A 17,720-nucleotide genomic window follows, 5' to 3' on the forward strand; every position below is an offset into this window, starting at 1 on the left:
GACCAGGGGAGTCTTACTGAAAGGAAACACCCAGATATTTGAAGGGTTTAACTTGCTCGATATTGTTTCCTTTAATCTGCCAATTTAAACTTTTCCAAGATCTTGAAAAGACCAAAATTTTAGATTTTACATAGTTGACAACTAGAGCGTTGGTTTCACAATATGGGACAAAGGCAATAAGGAGACGCTTGACGCCCTTCTGTGTTTGAGAAAAAATTACCGCATCATCAGCGTAAAGTAGCAAAGGGACAAGGAGGGAGCCAAGTTTTGGGGAGTGGCCGTCAGTCTTGGCTAGTGAGGGAGCTAGGTCGCATAGGAATAAATTAAATAGATAAGGGGCCAGGATGCATCCCTGCTTGACTCCACGGTTAGAGGGGATTTGGGGGGGTTAGCCCTCTGGCAAGGGCCGTCGTCACACGGACCCTTATTTCGTCAGTTTTGCACTAGAAATAGTTTCTTCTGCTATCGTTATTAGAACGGATTCTCCCATCTTTTGATGACTGCTTGCACTTCTAGTCAGTCACATTAAAAGGGGAAAGCGCAATTTGACGGTCAGTCAAAGTGCCTCTGGAAATGGGGCCCTAAAAATCCTGCCCTTTTTTAAAATTATTTTTTTCACATATTTGCGCTATATCACTCTTCTATTATACCAATGTTGTGCTGGGCCAACCCAAAAGCCAACTGTGATAGGTAGCAGAGGTTTCCCGCCCATGGCAGAATAGTGCTATAGCAGTATAAGGCTGACGTTTTAAAAAAAATTACTTTGAGGCTTAATTGCGGGTCGCGCTGGGGCTTTTGGGAGTGTAGGGCATGAGAATCAGTGTTAGGTGAGACAGAAGATCGGGGAGAGTGAGCATTTTGGTGTTGCAAAGTGTTCATAGTCGTTCCAGGGCATTCACATGGAACTGGATAAAGACGACATAAAGAATCACAAAGCGTGGGATTCGGTTTCGTTTTCCCGGCCATGTCGGACGTTCCTCTCCGCAGGCTCGGAAGGAACTGTCTGAGCAGGCTGACTGGGCGGTTGACCCACGAGGGTTAACCTCCAGGGCTCCCAGGGAGGGAGCCTGGATCCGGGGCGCTGCGGGAAGAACCCCCTGGAAGCAATGCAGGGGGTAAATTGCCCGTTTGCCCCAACGAAGGCCGGCAGACTTGCGCAGCACCGCGTGTGCGTCCGGGCCATGGATTACGGCAATAAGCAGATTTAAGGTGAAGACCTGTAAGTAAGTGAATCCCTTCTGATTTTTGAGCGTATGCGAAGGATCGGTGGGAATTGAAGCTAAAAGGCGCAGACTTCTTCCCCTGCACCGAGTTTCGGAACTAAGTTGGCGCCCCCTCCCCCTCCCCTAAGATGGCGACGAGAAAGCAGAGCCCAGCAATGAGTAAATCGGTGACGGCAACGCTACAAGGGAAGGGGGAAACACTGGAAGAGCTGGTGAGACGAGCAGTTTTCGATGCTGTGCAGCCTTTTGTAGCGAAACTGAATGAAATGGGGCAAAAGGTTGATTCTGTGGAGAGCGAGGTGAAAGCCATTAAAGAAACAGCGACCGGAGCAGAGCAGTCTGCACACGAGAACGCAGTACTCATGAAAGCAACAAGTAAGGAAGTGAAGCTTTTGGAGAATCAAATAATAGGATTACAAGTGGACCGTGCCCAAACGGTATTGCGTCTTCAAAATGTAAAAGAAGAGCAAAGTGAAAATTTAAAAGATTTGGTGTCTGGACTTTTGGCGCCATTCGCAAAGGCAACTAAAGAAGAGATTAAAAACAACATCTTGGAAGTCCAGCGGATATCTTCAAAGCATGCAATGAAGCGGCAGCTGCCTCGCGAGATTATTATTGATTTTTCATCTAAGAAGACTCGGGACACCATCTTATATAATTCGTATAATGTGGACTTGGACTATTTGGGCAATAAGGTTAAAATATTGAAGGACGTTCCATTTTTGGCTCGTAAGAGGAGATTCAAGTACAAGGGACTTGCGGCTTCCTTGAGGAAATGCGATATAAAATATAAATGGCTGTTTCCAGAAGGCGTCTGGTTCAGATATAAAGATCAAACCTACAAGATTACATCGGACGTGCAGCTGACAGAGTTTTTGTTTAACCATCAGGAGTTTCAGCAGGAAGAAAGTTTGAAGTCTGAAGGGGAAAGTGGGGGGGAGGAGAGAGCGGGCGCAGCTGCTCCAGCTGCGCAGAGAGAACTGAGACCGAGACGTAAAGGGGGGGGGGGAAGAGGTGCTGATCCTGATTATAATTTGTATTGTATAAGACCTACCAATCTGATAGCATATTAGAAAGTTAACTCTTAAGAAAAATTGCAGTATGAAGGGAATACAAGACATGTAGAGTAGTGTCTGTTGTTTGTATGTTGATTTGTCCTTTTCCCAGTTTTCCCTTCCCCCCTTTTTTTTCCCTTCCCCTTTATACTTTTGTAGTTTTCTGTAGTTTTTTATGTTAGATATTGAAAAAATAAAAAACTTTATAAAAAAAAGAATCACAAAGCGTGGATTGGGGAGAATGGTGAAATCGCAAGAGAGCTGGAATAAGGTGAGCATTCAGTGGGAGATGGTGCTAGTTTGGCGCTAAATTTATGGCCGTGTGACGACGGCCAAGGTTGAAATGGATTTGGCAGCTAGTGGAGGAATATAATTTTTGCATGAGAAAGAGTAAACGTTTGTCTAAACCCATCTTTTCAAGCTTGTTCCAAAGGATATTCCTGGGGATGGAATCAAAAGCCCTCTTTAAGTCAAGGAAAGCGGAAAAGAGCTTCTTCTCAGCAGAGTCACTGTATTTCTCAATCAGATGGGCAAGAGTGATGCAATGGTCGAGTGGTTTTACCGGGGCAGAAGCCAATCTTTTCTGGCCCCGGGAGGTTTAAATCAGACATCCAGGCAATGAGTTTCTCCAATAAGTGCCTGGCATAAAGCTTGCCGACAATAGAAAGCAAGTTAATTGGATGGCAATTCTCCAGCAATTGAGGGTCACCTTTTTTGAATATTGGAACTACAATTGCGTTAGTTCAAGAATCAGGAACAATTCCTGTCTTATCAATTAAGGTGAATAGAGTCGCCAGAGGAGAGGACCACCACTCCAGGTTGTTTTGGAAAAGTTCTGGAGGAAGGCTATCTGCACCCAGGGCCTTACCAGCTTTCCGGTGGCTAATAAGCCGTAGGATGTCATCAGGACGAACTGGGGACCATTCAGGAAGTTCAAGAGGCATGGATTGCTGTATTACAGTTGTGGAAAGTGAAGGGTCAAAAAATATGTCTGAGCAATAATCTGTCCAGGCTTGCGCTGAGATAGAGTGGGAGGGGAAAAGGGGCCTATTGTTGGCGGTGTCAGCTGTAGCTGTATCGCTATAGCTATGCTTGACTGGGTGGCTTGTCCCAGCTCCTAGTCCACTTTTCTATCGATTCTACACTGCCATGTGCTGACGATTTCAGACTTGCTCAAGGTGAAGCCGTTTACAAGAAGATACTTGTTTTAAAGAATCCAAATTAAGGAACAACCACTACCCCCACCTCCTCTTTTCTGGTTCTGTTCATGTTCATTACATTCGTTGTATGTAAATTCACTCAGAGAGAAAAACTCTCGCCTCCTAAACATCCTTGACTGCATGAACAAGAGAGAAGTTCAAACATGTTGAGATGTAAGAAAACCACATTGTGCAACCTTCAAGGGAGGGACTGTGCCTCAGTGGCAGAGCGCCCACCGCTCTTCAGTGCCCTAGGTTCTTTTTAAATTCCATTGAGATCCAGACAAACCATACGCACTCCTGGGTAAATTTATGAATCAAATTAGTTTAATAAACACCATGTTCTAGCAATAGAAAATAGTCAAGTACAAATATGTTCCATTACCTCTTTCACTGGGAAAACCTGTGTCTACCTCATCAGTAGACAGTGTCCCCTTGGGCAGTTTCTGGTCAGAGAATGGTGTGGAGGAGCAGGCTTGAGGCCCTTCTCTCTGCATGCTGCAGTCCTGATCTGTATTAGACCTCTGCATTGCCTCAGAAATGAGTACCCAGTGGGGAACTCCCAGTATGCTTCTTGTAGAAAGTCCTCGTGGCCAACCTGAACACAGCACAAAGACTATGCACAGTGTAATTAGGCTCCGAATAGCTGTGCCCTGGTGTGCTTGAAGTTTCCATGGGGCAAACGGTCCAAATGTAAAAGAAAACAATTGTTGTCTTCACTGAACATGTCAAAAGGTCAGTTGCAAGTGAAGAGTGACTTAAAGCAAGTTTTGCAGTCCTAGTTAGCTCTGTTGTGACTCATTGATACATCACCTTTTCCTACCTTGTGTATACTGTTTAGCCTGTTGTCACCTGTTGAACTGATCCATTGATAAATAGACAGTTTCTCAAATTTCCAGACAGGTTTGCCTGGACCCAAGCCACTTTAACCACATTGTTTAACTGATTTCTTGCCTCAACATAATTCCTCTTCTCAGCATGTAAGTCTTTTACAGCTAGAAACTTTCTATCTCAGCTGAAACCTCTGACCTATAGTCAAGTTCTGACTTGATTATGGGGCTCTTCGGCCTCTAAATTCAGGGTTCCAAAGCTAACACTTCTTTTGCATAAAGAAGGACTCAGGTTCAAACCACAGCATTTCCAGCTAAAAGAACTTAGGCTGCAGGTATTAGAACAGATTTTTCTCTAAACTCCACAGACCCGCTGCCTATCAAAATAGACAATACTGAACTAGCTGGACCCTGTGATCTGGCTCGATGTAAGGAAATGCTATGTTTATATTCATTGTTTCAGTTTCAGTCAGTTTCATACAGCCACTGTGGTCAGAAATCAGCTACACACAAACTCCTCTAACTCAGAGATATTTATCCGGTCAAGCAAGTTCCTGTGCGGGGTGTGGTGTACTGCCAGGGGGTTGGATCTCCAAGCTGTCTCTCATGCTTGATCTCTCGCTTTCTACCTCTAGGTGAAACACTGGAGAAAGCACCTGGAGACTCTTCGTCCCGGCTGGCACTGGCTGGGCCCAATTACTTGACTCCATGGCCGATTCCCACCAGAAGGACCAGGTCAGTGGGCCCTCAGACTTTTGCAGTTATATGGATATTCATGGTGTAACTTGTGGGCCTTTGGTGGGGTTTCTGTCGAATTTCCCTAATCCCTGAATTCTCCCCAGGCATGGATCCCCAAGCTCTTCAAGAAGAAAGTCTGTACAACTTTTATCGAGCAGCCAAATGAAGCCGGGTGAGTGATGCTTGATTTTTCTGTGGGGCTGCACTTGATCCTCAGTTCTCTGCTTGCAGTTACTGGGTCTTTATTCTTTGGTACAACCCCAGATGTGATTGATATTTAAATCAATCCCAAACTAAGCTTTGGACCACCCCAACTCATATATCCCTGGATTCAGAGATGGTGCCCTGTAAAATGTTATGCAGAGAAGCCTTTGTACAAAGTATTCTAAAGCAGAGTACCACCGCCCCCCCCCCCAAAATGAGGTGGGATGTGCACCCCCATTTCCAGCTATCACATCCAGTTCAAAACTGTCACTCAAGCTACTGGTTTATCCCTTCCCCTGTGATAGATCCAGAGGAGTTAGCCGTGTTAGTCTGTAGTAGCAAAATAAAAAAGAGTCCAGTAGCACCTTTAAGACTAACCAATTTTATTGTAGCGTAAGCTTTCGAGAATCACGTTCTCTTCGTCAGATGCATGGAGGGCAGTGTAAGTGAAATTGCAACATCCATCTTCCTGTGACACTTAGATAGCTCTACCAATAATTTATTCTCAGTTTCCCCACAATCTCTAAATCCTAAACAGATTCCCATGTTCTTTGTGTGCTAATTCTAACAACTCATTTCTTAACATTTTCATTATGTCAGTGATTTCCACTTTAAACAGTAGCTGTAACAAAGCTCAAATTATCTTTGAACTTTGCACGGAAATGTCCCTGGACGTACCTCTTGTATTTCACAGTCTTTTATATTAATTTTTACACTTCCCTCCTCTATACACATATGGATCTGTATATGTAACATATCTACCAGCATACTGTGTATCTGATGAAGTGGGGACTGGTCTCTATACCATAATAAATCTGTTACAAGCCCCATTGAACAGACCTGATTAGGTTCTAAGTTGACCTGCTTAGGATTTCACTGTTAGTCTTCAAGATACCATTTGTTTAGACTGGTTCTGTTATTCATGCTGCTCTTAGTTTGTATGTCTTTTCTCAATGAGATTGGTTTTTACATCATACATCAGTGTCCTTATGGGGATCCACAGCCTGCCCCAACGTCTCTCTTTTCTCTATCTAGCAAAATTTTATACAGCCCTTCATCCTAAGAGCTCCGGATATTGTACATGGCTCTCCCTTCCTCATTTTATGCTGATAATGTGATTGATGAGGGGCACTTAGCCAACAGGCAACCAGGGCAGCTTCCCCAGGCCTCACGCTGAGCCTGGGGAGTTCATCCAATCATATTCCTGGGGGACAGAAGTAGAAGACTCCAGCTCCTGTTTGCACTTGCCTTATTCAGGAGTCGGACTTGGGCTGCCCACTCACCTCCCATCTGGGGCTCAAGACCCCCTTTGTTTGGCCCTAGCAGAGGGCAGTGATTCTGTGACCCCATCCTGGGCTTTTGCCCAAGGCCTCAGAATTCCTAAGGCCACTCCTGAGACCGATCCCTAGTCTTCCTGTGAGCTTCATGGCACAGTGAGGATTTGAACCTGGGCCTCCCACGTCCTAAGACTGATATACTAACCATTATGCCATGCTAGCTGTTGCTCGGATCCTCCTCATCTTCCCCTGTTCAAGAGAGTGTTGTCTATTTTCTCTCTTGGCCTAGTCGAGCTATACCTTATGTTCGGATCTACGATCAGATATATAGATCGAGCAGGGAAGAAAGAGACACTACCTGATTTTTCCCCTTCCAATCAGAACTAATATCAGCCCTAAGAGTGGGTGAGTTTTAGGCCATTTACACATGTTATTATGAGGACGGCCCACTCACAGAACGCTGGCAACTTCCACCCAGGATTGCAGACATCTCCATTTGCAAAATGGTTGCTGGCTGTTTGGTTTCTATTTTTTTGCTGCCTTTTCTGGGATCGCACATTCTCCCATTTGTGTGGAAATGGCCCAGATTGGGGAAGTGGCATATTGTGGTGAGGGGGGGACCTTTCTTCATTCTCATTACCCTAGTCCAATGGTTCCTCTCCTCACTCTTTGCAGTTTTTAAAGATTAATCTCCATATCAGGGGTTGTGAGCATAGATCTTAATGCGTAATTTGACCTAATCTCTCCTTTTCTCTCATACATTTTATTTGTTTACGTTATTTATAGTCCATTTTTCTCACCGAGACTCAAGGCGGATTACACAGTGCAAGTCATCATAAAAGGATAGCATAGATCAATCTGAGAATAGGCCTTCATCCAGAGGCTTCAACATTTAATATAACAGAAGTCTAGTGGCATATTAAAGACTAACATTTATTTCAGCATGAGCTTTCATGATTCAGAGCTAACTTCTTCAGACACTGGTAGTCTGACTCACGAAAGCGCATGCTGACGTAAATGTTGTTCATCTTTAAGGTGCCACCGGACATTTGTTTTATTTTGCTGAAGTGGACTAACATGGCTACACCTCTGCAATCTCAATATTTAAGCCTTCATTCTATTTAAGATCTCTTTCTGTGCTTCGCTTATTCTTCAGTGGCCCCTGCCTGTGCCAATGTGGGAGCATTCGCAGCAACCATACCTCTGTAGCCACAGAAGATGCCTTTGGAGCAGCCATTGTCAGCAAATGGGTCTCAGCCCAGCACACAACAGAGTGGCCCACTGATGCCTATGGAGAGGTGGAATTTGTGGGCACCGTGCGCAGACCCAGCAAGGTGAGGTGGATGTGGGCTAAATCTGAAGTTAGCCACAGGGAGGGGGGAATTATGCAAAGAGATGTCTGGGAAGCCTCCACATAGTGAAGGCAACTTTTATCTCTTGGCTTAGTGATATAGAATAAAAGGCCTCCTGTACATAGAGGTATTGGAAATAGTTGTATTTCATTTGGTAGAAGAGTTACCCACTCAGAAACATTTTCCATAATGTGCAGGAATTAATCTTCAGGCAATTATATTGTAGAGTGGAGCACCAGATCAGATTCAAGGTTCTGGTATTGACCTATAAGGCTGTGTGCAGACTGGGACTAGTGTATCTACGGGACCGTCTCTCCCCATATATTCCCTGGAGGACACTCCAATCAGGGGACAAACAGCTGTTGGTGGTCCCTGGCCCCAAGGAGGCCTGCCTAGCCTCAACTAGAGCCAAGGCCTTTTCGGTACTGGCTCCTACCTGGTGGAACGCTCTGTCTGCTGAGATCAGGGCCCGGCTGAACCTACTATCTTTCCGCTGGGCCTGCAAGACAGAGTTGTTCCTCCAGGCATATGGCTGAGGCTGGGCCTCCACCGGCCTGAAAAAGGGGTGTATAAAATCTTAACCCTCCCTGTGAAGGCTGTCCACCATCCTGTTTTAAATGTGTATTAATAGAAATACACTGCTGTTTTAATGATGTTTTAATGTAGATGAATTTTTATTGTATTTTAATATGTTGTTATCCACCCTGAGCCCGCTCATGGGGAGGGCAGAATAGAAATTTGAAATAAAAAAGTAAATAAATAAAATAGAAAAGATAGAGCTTACAGTTTGAGGCAGATTCCATTCTCAGCATTTTCCTGTAGATGAGAAAAAAGAATCCTAGTCTTTCCCTACTGGGCACGGCCAACTACCTGAGCATCATGGTAGGTGCTCTGAAAAAGTGCATCCTCCTCCTTCGAAAGCTATGAGGCAAGACAGAGAAACTCTCTCAATGGAGACAGGAATAGAGGAGGAATCAGGAGGTATCTCCACCTTACACAAAGAGAAGCAACTTGCTAACCCGGAAAAATAACACATACACAGAGAGACATGCAGTGCCCCCCCAAATGTCCAAGGAATTCTGAGTCACCTGATCCAACAAGCAGAAGGCTAGAGCAGAGATGGTGCAGGTCAGGATCTGAGGGCTACCTGCTAAATTTTGTCTCCCCTTTCCCCCACTATAAGTTCATTCGCTTGTCAGACACATCAAATCCTGCAGCTGCCTACGCTCTGGTCACAAACCATTGGAAAATCCCACACCCCAATCTGGTGGTGTCAGTGGTGGGAGGTGAAGGCGAGGTGCGCGTGAGGTCCTGGCTTAAGGATGTGCTGCGAAAAGGTCTGGTAAAAGCAGCTCAGAGCACTGGTAAGCCCTCTTCCTTTTCTTTCAGTGGTCAGTTTATATCCTAAATCTTGGCACTTGTAGCATTGGTGTTACATAATTGATTTTCATTCAGTCACAGTATTTCACTGGTACCAAAGAGGTCCTGCTGAGATGGACAGAATGATGTCTAGATTTGTCATGGCTTCATCCTACCTCTGCCGCACATCCTTTCTGCTCACGCCTTTGTGCAGTGTCTGAACTAGGATTACTCTTGAGAGGCAGAATTCTCTTACCTGGGCAGAGACAAGCAGGGTTGCCAAATTCCTGGGTATTTGGGGGTAATGCCTGGGGAAGGCAGACTTTGGGGAGGGAGCTCAGCAGGGATGTAATGCCATGAGAGTCCACCAGGAGATACCAGTTTTAACTCTGGGCCCCACCTTAAGGTTGGCAGTCCTAGAAACAACGAGATCAAGATGCAACAGAGGAAGGGGGGAGGACTTGGGGTCAGGTGATGGTGGCAGCAGCAAACACAACAGGGAAGGGGGTATCCTTAAGAGCCAGTTTAGTAGAGTGGTTAAGAGTGGCAGGACTCTAATCTGGAGAACTGGAGTGGGATTCCCCACTCCTCCACTTGAAGCCAGCTGGGTGACCCTGGGTCAGTCACAGCTTCTCGGAGCTCTCTCAGCCCCACCCACCTCACAGGATGATGGTTGTGTGAATAATAATAACACACTTTGTAAACTGTGCAGAGTGGGTGTTAAGTTATCCTGAAGGGCAGTATATACATTGAATGTTATTATTATCATCCTCATTCTCATTAACATACACTGTATTAAAATCAAGTTATCTCAAACATCACACACAAACATGGTTTTGTATTATAGCTAGAGATGGGCACGAACAGCATTATGAACGCAAAAAAGCCCACAAACAGCCTGTTCAGCTATTCGCGAACAAGCTGTTCATGAGGCCCCATTCTAAACGAACAGGTGGTCATTGCAAGCCTCGTTTCTTGCTGTTCGTTAAGCCAGACAGTCTGGCACCTGCAATCAATTCCCATGGCAACTCAGGCAGGGATTGTCTGAACTCTGTCTGAACTCCAGCTGTTGCCCTAAAAACCCCAATCTAAGCCCAATTTAGCTTGATAGGCAGGTCTTCCCTCCAAGTGTGGACTGGAGCTCCAAATTTGTTACAAGAGGAGAAGACCAGGGGGGAAGGGGGCTCCCAGCTCTGGCTTTCAGGGAGAGACAGCTGCTGTTAGACAGAGTGAGTGCATTGGAACTTGAATATTCTTTGTGTGTGGTGGGATAGGAATCTACCCCTTTAGGTTCCAGGGCTGCTGCCAGGCTCCAGGGCCAAGCTATTATTTATTATTGGTACCTTTCCTGCTGCCTGCTCAGCTAGGGTTTCTGGGAGTGGTGCAGTAGGGATATTGATGGCTGGAGGAGAGCCTGCTAGCCCCCACGAACAACAAACATGTTCGTGACAGGATCATGTTCGTCAGTGTTCGTCGTTCGTTGTTCATGGATGGCAACAAACAATGAACACCATATTCGGGGTTTTTTTCTGTTCGTGCCCATGTCTAATTATAACTAACCACGGTTAGTATGATTATCTGAACATAGACTGCTCTAATAACTGTGGTTAGTTAGGGTCCCTCAAACTGGCAGCTAAAGCTGGTTTAAAGCTGGTTTATTAACCACAGTTAGTCTTAGTTTCACATGGTGTGTTAATACAGCCATTCTGGCTCAATTCTGTCTTACTTTCTGGCTCAAAGGCAGTGAAACTAGCATTTGGTGAAGCAAACTAGAATTTGAGTGATCATCGGAAAGCTCATCCTATTTTCACAAATGACGCATAGTTAAAATAAATGATGATTTCACATTATGTCTGAAGATTGCCTGTGTTTATATGTTTGTGTGTGCCTGCATGCCAGCATACATTCAGATTATATGGTCTGGAGACACAGAGTTTTATAGGTAGAAACAGGAGTCTATTCTGAAAGGTGTGATTATTGCAAAGGGAAGTCATATGACTCTCAGGTGTTGTGTGTACCTTTCTCTAAGGGTGTTTTTTTTTTAATTGCCTTGCTTATGTGTGTGTATCTGTGAGACTGAGAGCCAAGCTACAAATGATGAATTACACTTGCCTGGCAAGTGAACAGACTCACGTGTATTCTTCTCTGTTCACTTGCCATTCACTTGCTCTCCACTTGATCAAGTGGAGCGCAAGTGAATGGCAAGTTAACAGGGAGGAATACACATGAGTCTGTTTACTTGCCGTTCAAGTGTCATCCGTCACTTGTAGCTTGGCTTAGAGAGCACTGTTTTATGGTTGTGTTTGTAAGAGTAACAGTGCAGCCCTAAGCAGAGTTTACACCCTTCAAAGCCTGTTGATTTCAATGGGCTTAGAAGGGTGTAACACTGCTTATTGTAAGTGTATCGAAGTGCACAATACAGGATGTCTAGGCGGGTGGTGTGTGCTTGAGAGGGAGGGTGTGGATATGCAAATAAGGACATTGAGCGCTTTGAGAAATAAACTTCTGAGTGAGTAATGGGGTGCTCTTTGTCCAATAGGTGTGTCTCTAAGCGAAATTATTATCCTCATTTTATTTCTCAACCAGGAACTCCCTACGATATCCATTCAGAGGGTTCAGGAAGTGGACTGATTGCTTTGAACAGCCCTAGAAAACAAATCGCCTTTTCCCCTTTCATTTGAAAACAAAAAATGCTTTAACATGTATAGAGTACAATGTGTATTTATTAAAATTCTATATAGCACACTACCTTATCACAATGTCCTCCATTTCCCCCACAGGGGCCTGGATCATGACAGGTGGCCTCCAGGCTGGCGTGGGCAGACACGTTGGGGAAGCTGTCAGAGACCACACCACAGCCAGTACTAACTCCAGCACCCACGTGGTGGCTATGGGCATTGCTCCATGGGGCATGGTTGAAAATCGCCATTGTCTTGTAAACCCAAAGGTATTGTTCGTGGACAGACACAAATAGCACAAAGGATAGGACAGGCTTGGAAGTATGACAGGCCCATCCATTAGGCACACCTAGGCTATCACCCAGGGTGCCATATGTGGAAGGGCAGCGAAACCAGCCTCTCATTGTCCCAAACTGCCCACCTACCTATGGCATCAGGATCTGCTACACCAAGCCATCCTGGGCAGTGCTTCTGGCCTTTGTGGGCATCCCTTGGTGAGCCTGCTTCTTCTTTCCCTCCCTCTGTTAGGAGGAGGAGGGCAAGCAGTGGATTCCCCACATTGAGGATGGGGGGAGCAGAGTAATTTGCTTAAGGTGCCAAAAATCCTTGGGCCAGCCCTGCATGGAAGTGCTTTTCTGGATGAGATAGAACCAAAACATCCCAGTTCTACTTTTCCCTTCAGAACCTCTCAAAGACAGCCAGCGGGGTGCAGTGGCTAGTGTCAATCCCTGGCAGGTAGATCCCCCAAGTTCTCCACAGCAACCACACAGGTATATTAATTGAAGGAACTTTATTAGAGATCCATCAAGTTCAAGGTGCTCAGACAACAGTATTGGCAGAAGTGACGTAAATGGGGTTGGTAATGTTAGTTATAGGGAAGATTCCTGCCCTCAGGACAGTGACCATTAAAGTTCTGGTGCGAAGGAGCCAGGGGGATTGAAGGGGAGAAGCTAGGTTTAGGCTAGACAGAGCAAAGAATGAAATCATCTCAGTTCCCAAGAAGGATACATCTTGAGCCAGCCACAGCCAGCATTCAAGGACACTTGCTCAAAGCGGCAGGGAAAGAGAAAGTAAATACTTGTAAGATAACCAACTGACTTAGCATCAATAAGAAATTTCCCATGCCCTCAGAAGATCAGCACATAACACAGAATACATTCATGGCAGATATGCAGGGTGGCATATATGACAGCTAGATGGTTAGACTTCACATCTGGGAGACGCAGCTTCAAATCCCCACTCTGCAAAGCAAGCTTACTGGGTGATCTTGAACCAGCCAGTCTCAACCTAACGTCCATCACAGGGTTGTTGTGGTGAGGAGAAAATGGGTGAGGGGAGAACAATATTGTAAGCTACTTTGGTCACCAATGGGGAGAAAAGCTGAGTATACATATCTAAATAAATGTTTCCTCCTGAAGGGTTCGTTTCCAGCACGTTATACCCGGATAGCCCCTGTCAGCCCTTTCTGTCCTCTAGATGCCAACCACTCTGCCTTCTTCTTGGTAGACGATGGGACGGAGGGCAAGGCAGGTGGGGAAGCATCCTTTCGTGCCCGCCTGGAACGCTACATTGCCCAGCAAAAAGTGGGAGCTGGAGGTGAGAAACTGTTTCCCCACACAATAATGATATTTACCATCAGAATGGAAGTCATTATAATGTTGTGATTGGAGGCAGTGCATTTATAATTTTGACTCTTTTAACCCACCCACCTTAAATTTCAGATTTTGTTCTGCAAACCTGGGACTCCCCCAAAGTTTGTACAAAAATCTCCTGTCTGTCCTTAACCCTATTCTGTGGATTTTTGGATTTACAAGAAAAGCCAATTTGGTGTGGTGGTTAACAGTGCAGGACTCTAATCTGGAGAACTGGTTTGGATTCCTCACTCCTCCACTTGAAGCCAGCTGGGTGACCTTGGGTCAGTCACAGCTTCTAGCTCTCTCAGCCCCACCCACCTCACAGGATGTTTTGTTGTGGGGATAATGATAGCATACTTTGTAAACCTCTCTGAGTGGGTTTACATCCTGAAGGGCAGTATATAAATTGAATGTTGTTGTTGTTGTTGTTATTACAATCTAGGGCCATGTTCAGACCTACCTATTGACCCACCCACCTAGAACCCTTCTCCTTGACTTACTAGTTTTCTGAATGGAAGGATTTTTTTTTAATGGGGGAGTATTTAATTGTGATTCTCCCATCTGTGGTACAGCCCAGACAGAGCTTCACGGTTGAGAATTAGGCCAGAATGTCCTGCTTCATGTGTTAGTAATTGTGCAATTGACCACAAGTCTGTGTGTTGTTTTGCTGTTTCATTTTTAAGCCCCTGGTTAACGTTTCTCCCGATATATTTCTTTGTTATTAATCCAAAATATTCATCCCTTCTTTATTGTAGAATGTGTTCCCCCTGGGCCTGTGTAGTTTTCATTCCCTCACCTAATTTCCCCATCTCCCCTTTTTCCCCCTCCCCAGGTGTTGGGAGTATCGAGATTCCTGTGTTGGTGCTCCTCATCTGTGGGGACTCATCTATGTTCAAGGTAAATGGATACGTGGATCACTGAGGGTATAAGGGCAAGGAGGGTGTAAGGTGCAAATACAAGTGCAAAGGTGATCATGTAAAGGTGCTGGAATAAAAACTGAAGCCATCTGAGAGCACAAAGAATCTTTTGAGGAGTGGTCTGGGTCCGTGAGGAGGCTCGTGCATCAGGAAAAGGGTGCAGAATTCTTTTCATGGGGAAAAAGAGAAGTCTTCAAATTTTTAATTTGTATTGACCCCTGTGTATGGATAAATGTGTGTGCATGTGGACAAACATGAGAGGAGGCTGTGTTGGGTTCTTGGTGAGGACAGTGTTGGAGAAGGACCCAAGGCCAGAAGTAAAGAAGAGCCCTTGGGAGGGGGCACACCTTAGAAGAGTCTTCAGGGACTCCTCTCCTCGTGCCAACCCCTTCTTCTTTCTCTGCCATGCAGCGTGTTTCTGAGGCTGTGAATTCCTCCATCCCCTGCTTGCTCTTGTATGGATCTGGGGGGGCAGCTGACTGCTTGGCTGAGTTGCTTGAAGAGACTCAGTCTGGAGAGTCCCTGAAGATGAAAGCACTGGAGAAGATGCGGGGAAAGTTCCCTGACAATGAACTGGCAGAGCTGGCAGAAGAGGTAGGTCTTAAGAAAGTTTCCCATCAATGACTTAAGAATGTTTCCCAATGCCAATATTCTCTCTCCATGGGTTCTTCAGAATGAATGCAGATTCCTTTTTATTCCACCTGAGATTTTGAAGCTTGCCTGCTCTATCTCCACGTGGACCAGACATGAGTCAGGGGCATTTGAAAATCTTTCTCTGGGAAGGGAATCTGGCATTCTCCAAAGGGTTCTCAATGCTATCTCTCACTAGGCAGAACGAATTGGGGCCAAACGAGAACTAGTGACCATCTATTCTGACCATGAAGGCCTAGAGGAATTTGAGACTATCCTTCTTAAAGCTCTGGTGAAAGGTGAGTATCCATGCACAGATTTCATGGTTCCCCCTAACCATCAGTTTCTTTAACCTAAACTCCAGTTCTGTCTGACGATGCTTACTGTGACCATGACCTTAGCCCTCAGTCCTGATCGCTACATCTGACACAAAAGATTGCTAACAGTTCTGTAAATTCCTGGATAGATCATTCATGAGCCAACTTGTGACATACTTTTGTGGTTGGAAGTTCTGGGGGTGCACTAGCAATATAAAGAAAGAAAATCAAGAGGGATGTCATCTCAGTCTTGCAGCTACCCTTTCCCATCTGACCCTTACCACTGGGTGACCCAGATTTCCCCCAAAGTGGGTCATCTAAATCTAAAGCAGGTCAGCTAAAATGGCCCAGATGTGCCCCCCCCCAAGAAATGTGCAGCAAATGATTGCCTTCAGAATTCAAGAACGCCCCTCTTTCTCTTTCCCTTCAGACGTAGAACATTTGGTTTGAAAGAAACTGCAGTTTGTTGCAATGTCCAAATTGGGGTGTTTGAACAAATGGTGGTTTGTTTCTTGCCTACCAAATTCTAGGTGCTAAAGCAAAGATGATGCTGGTGGTCTGTGTTCAGATCTCTAACTGCTTTTCACTGAGCTGTGAAAAGCTGTCCCAGGAAGCTCAATATGGATCCAGGCAGAAGTTCTGGGAATGGGTAGATTAATGCTACCCCAAACCCATAATTTCATGTAATGGAAGTGGCTTCTTGTCACATCCCTGGGCATCCCAGCCTTGGGGGAGAAGGGGTAGAATAGGGGCACTGCCCTAAGCAGGCCAGCAGCACAGCAGTGGACAGAGGGAGGTGCCCTGGGAGTCTATAAGGGCATGGTAGGAGGAAGGACACCCAGTGCTTGTTCCCAATGGAGTAAAGCCTTACTTGAGGGAGAAAAGACCAACTCAGGAATAGGCACAGGGAAGCAGGAAATGGCTGTGTCCAGGAGAGGGTGGTTGAAAGGGCCGAGCTGAAGGGGATGGGGAGGAAACAGCTGTCTGAGACCAGCTGGCAGTGGGCAAGGAGAGTAGGCAGCCAGGACTGAGCTTTCTACAGTTGATAGAGACACAAGACTACCCTGGATCAGAAAGGAGGCATTCCTGGCCAAGGGGCAACAACTACCCGCCCCCCCTTGAGCCCAGGCCTGGGTGCCCTAGCTACCTCAAGTGACCCAGAAAGAAGGCACAGTGGCCAGAGCTAGGAATCATCAAGAGCTGGCAAGACCTGCTGGGAAAGCAGGCCGAGAACCTGGGTTAAGCAGGTGGAGGTGATAAGGAGTAAACCAGCCAGGCTGCAGGGTGGCTGCTAACATTGGGAAGTAGTGATTGGAATGGACCAAAGTAATAAAAGAGCAGCCTCTGCATTTCTTAGGTGTTGACTCATCTTTGACAATGCTGATAAGAGATGGGACATCCTTAGGGTATGTGGCCCCTGGCTTAGGGGGCTTCACACCTCCCCATATGCTTTAATTCCCAGAAGGGAAAAGGACAGGCTCCCGTACTGGGCCCATCTTTATTCCAGTAAGGAATCTTTATTCCTTACCGGAGCTTAAAATAGTCTGGGGAAACAACGCAGATCCTCTTCCTCATTGCAGTATTATGCTCCTGTTTGTATCAGGCCTCCCTGTGGTTGCTGTTTGCCACTCAGTTACAAAGCTCAGAATCCAAACATGGATCCCCAGTGCTGTTTGTGATTTATTATGTATGAAAAGTGGTCCAAGGAAGAAGGGGGAAGCATGCAAGACTGAGGATTCCCTGGTTTTTCTGATCGCAAACAAAATGGAGCTTGTTTGTGACATCAAAAAATACAGCCTTTTTGGCTAAAAAAAAACTTTGAAAGTAGCCAATGGACAGCCAGTAGCATCAAACTAATATTTTAACTTCAGTTACATAAAAATAATGATAGTCAGAGGATTGACTGAATGAATAGCTAGCTCTGGATCTTGATGCTGTTTGGTTGACTGTGTAGACACACCTGGAAGTCAGATATACACATTTCCCCAACAGGATCCCGAAACTCAGGGAATGTTCTTTTTAACTTCTGGATAAGGCAAAACTAAAATTAAAATGTAGTCTGGCAAAGCAGATGGACGTGAGAGGGAGCTGTCAAGAAGGGTCACTATTTGAGAATTCTGCTAATCATGCTGGCTAAAATTAATTGCACATATCCAATTCATATTACAATTTAAAATGTTACTGTAAAAACAGGGGGGACCATATACAGACTGTCAATGTTATAACAAGAACAAGTTATATTAACATAAATGCATCAGAAGAAAATGTCCTAGATAATTACAACAAAAATAGCAATCCTAAACAGAT

General features: G+C 45.4%; 1 protein-coding gene across 1 annotated transcript in view; it reads left to right on the top strand.

Moving 5' to 3' along the window:
* The first annotated feature begins 4,959 nt into the window (after positions 1 to 4,959).
* TRPM4 (transient receptor potential cation channel subfamily M member 4) overlaps positions 4,960 to 17,720 on the top strand; it is a 33,917-nt gene continuing 21,156 nt past the window's right edge. The window contains exons 1-9 of the mRNA XM_054994907.1: positions 4,960 to 5,042; positions 5,150 to 5,217; positions 7,683 to 7,860; positions 9,062 to 9,242; positions 12,018 to 12,184; positions 13,334 to 13,511; positions 14,382 to 14,446; positions 14,878 to 15,060; positions 15,296 to 15,395. Coding sequence (XP_054850882.1) covers positions 5,016 to 5,042; positions 5,150 to 5,217; positions 7,683 to 7,860; positions 9,062 to 9,242; positions 12,018 to 12,184; positions 13,334 to 13,511; positions 14,382 to 14,446; positions 14,878 to 15,060; positions 15,296 to 15,395 — 1,147 coding nt within the window. The 5' untranslated portion in view covers positions 4,960 to 5,015. The remainder of the gene's footprint in view (positions 5,043 to 5,149; positions 5,218 to 7,682; positions 7,861 to 9,061; positions 9,243 to 12,017; positions 12,185 to 13,333; positions 13,512 to 14,381; positions 14,447 to 14,877; positions 15,061 to 15,295; positions 15,396 to 17,720) is intronic.

The sequence above is a fragment of the Eublepharis macularius genome, chromosome 12 (assembly GCF_028583425.1).
Source record: "Eublepharis macularius isolate TG4126 chromosome 12, MPM_Emac_v1.0, whole genome shotgun sequence".
NCBI classification, from domain to species: domain Eukaryota; kingdom Metazoa; phylum Chordata; class Lepidosauria; order Squamata; family Eublepharidae; genus Eublepharis; species Eublepharis macularius.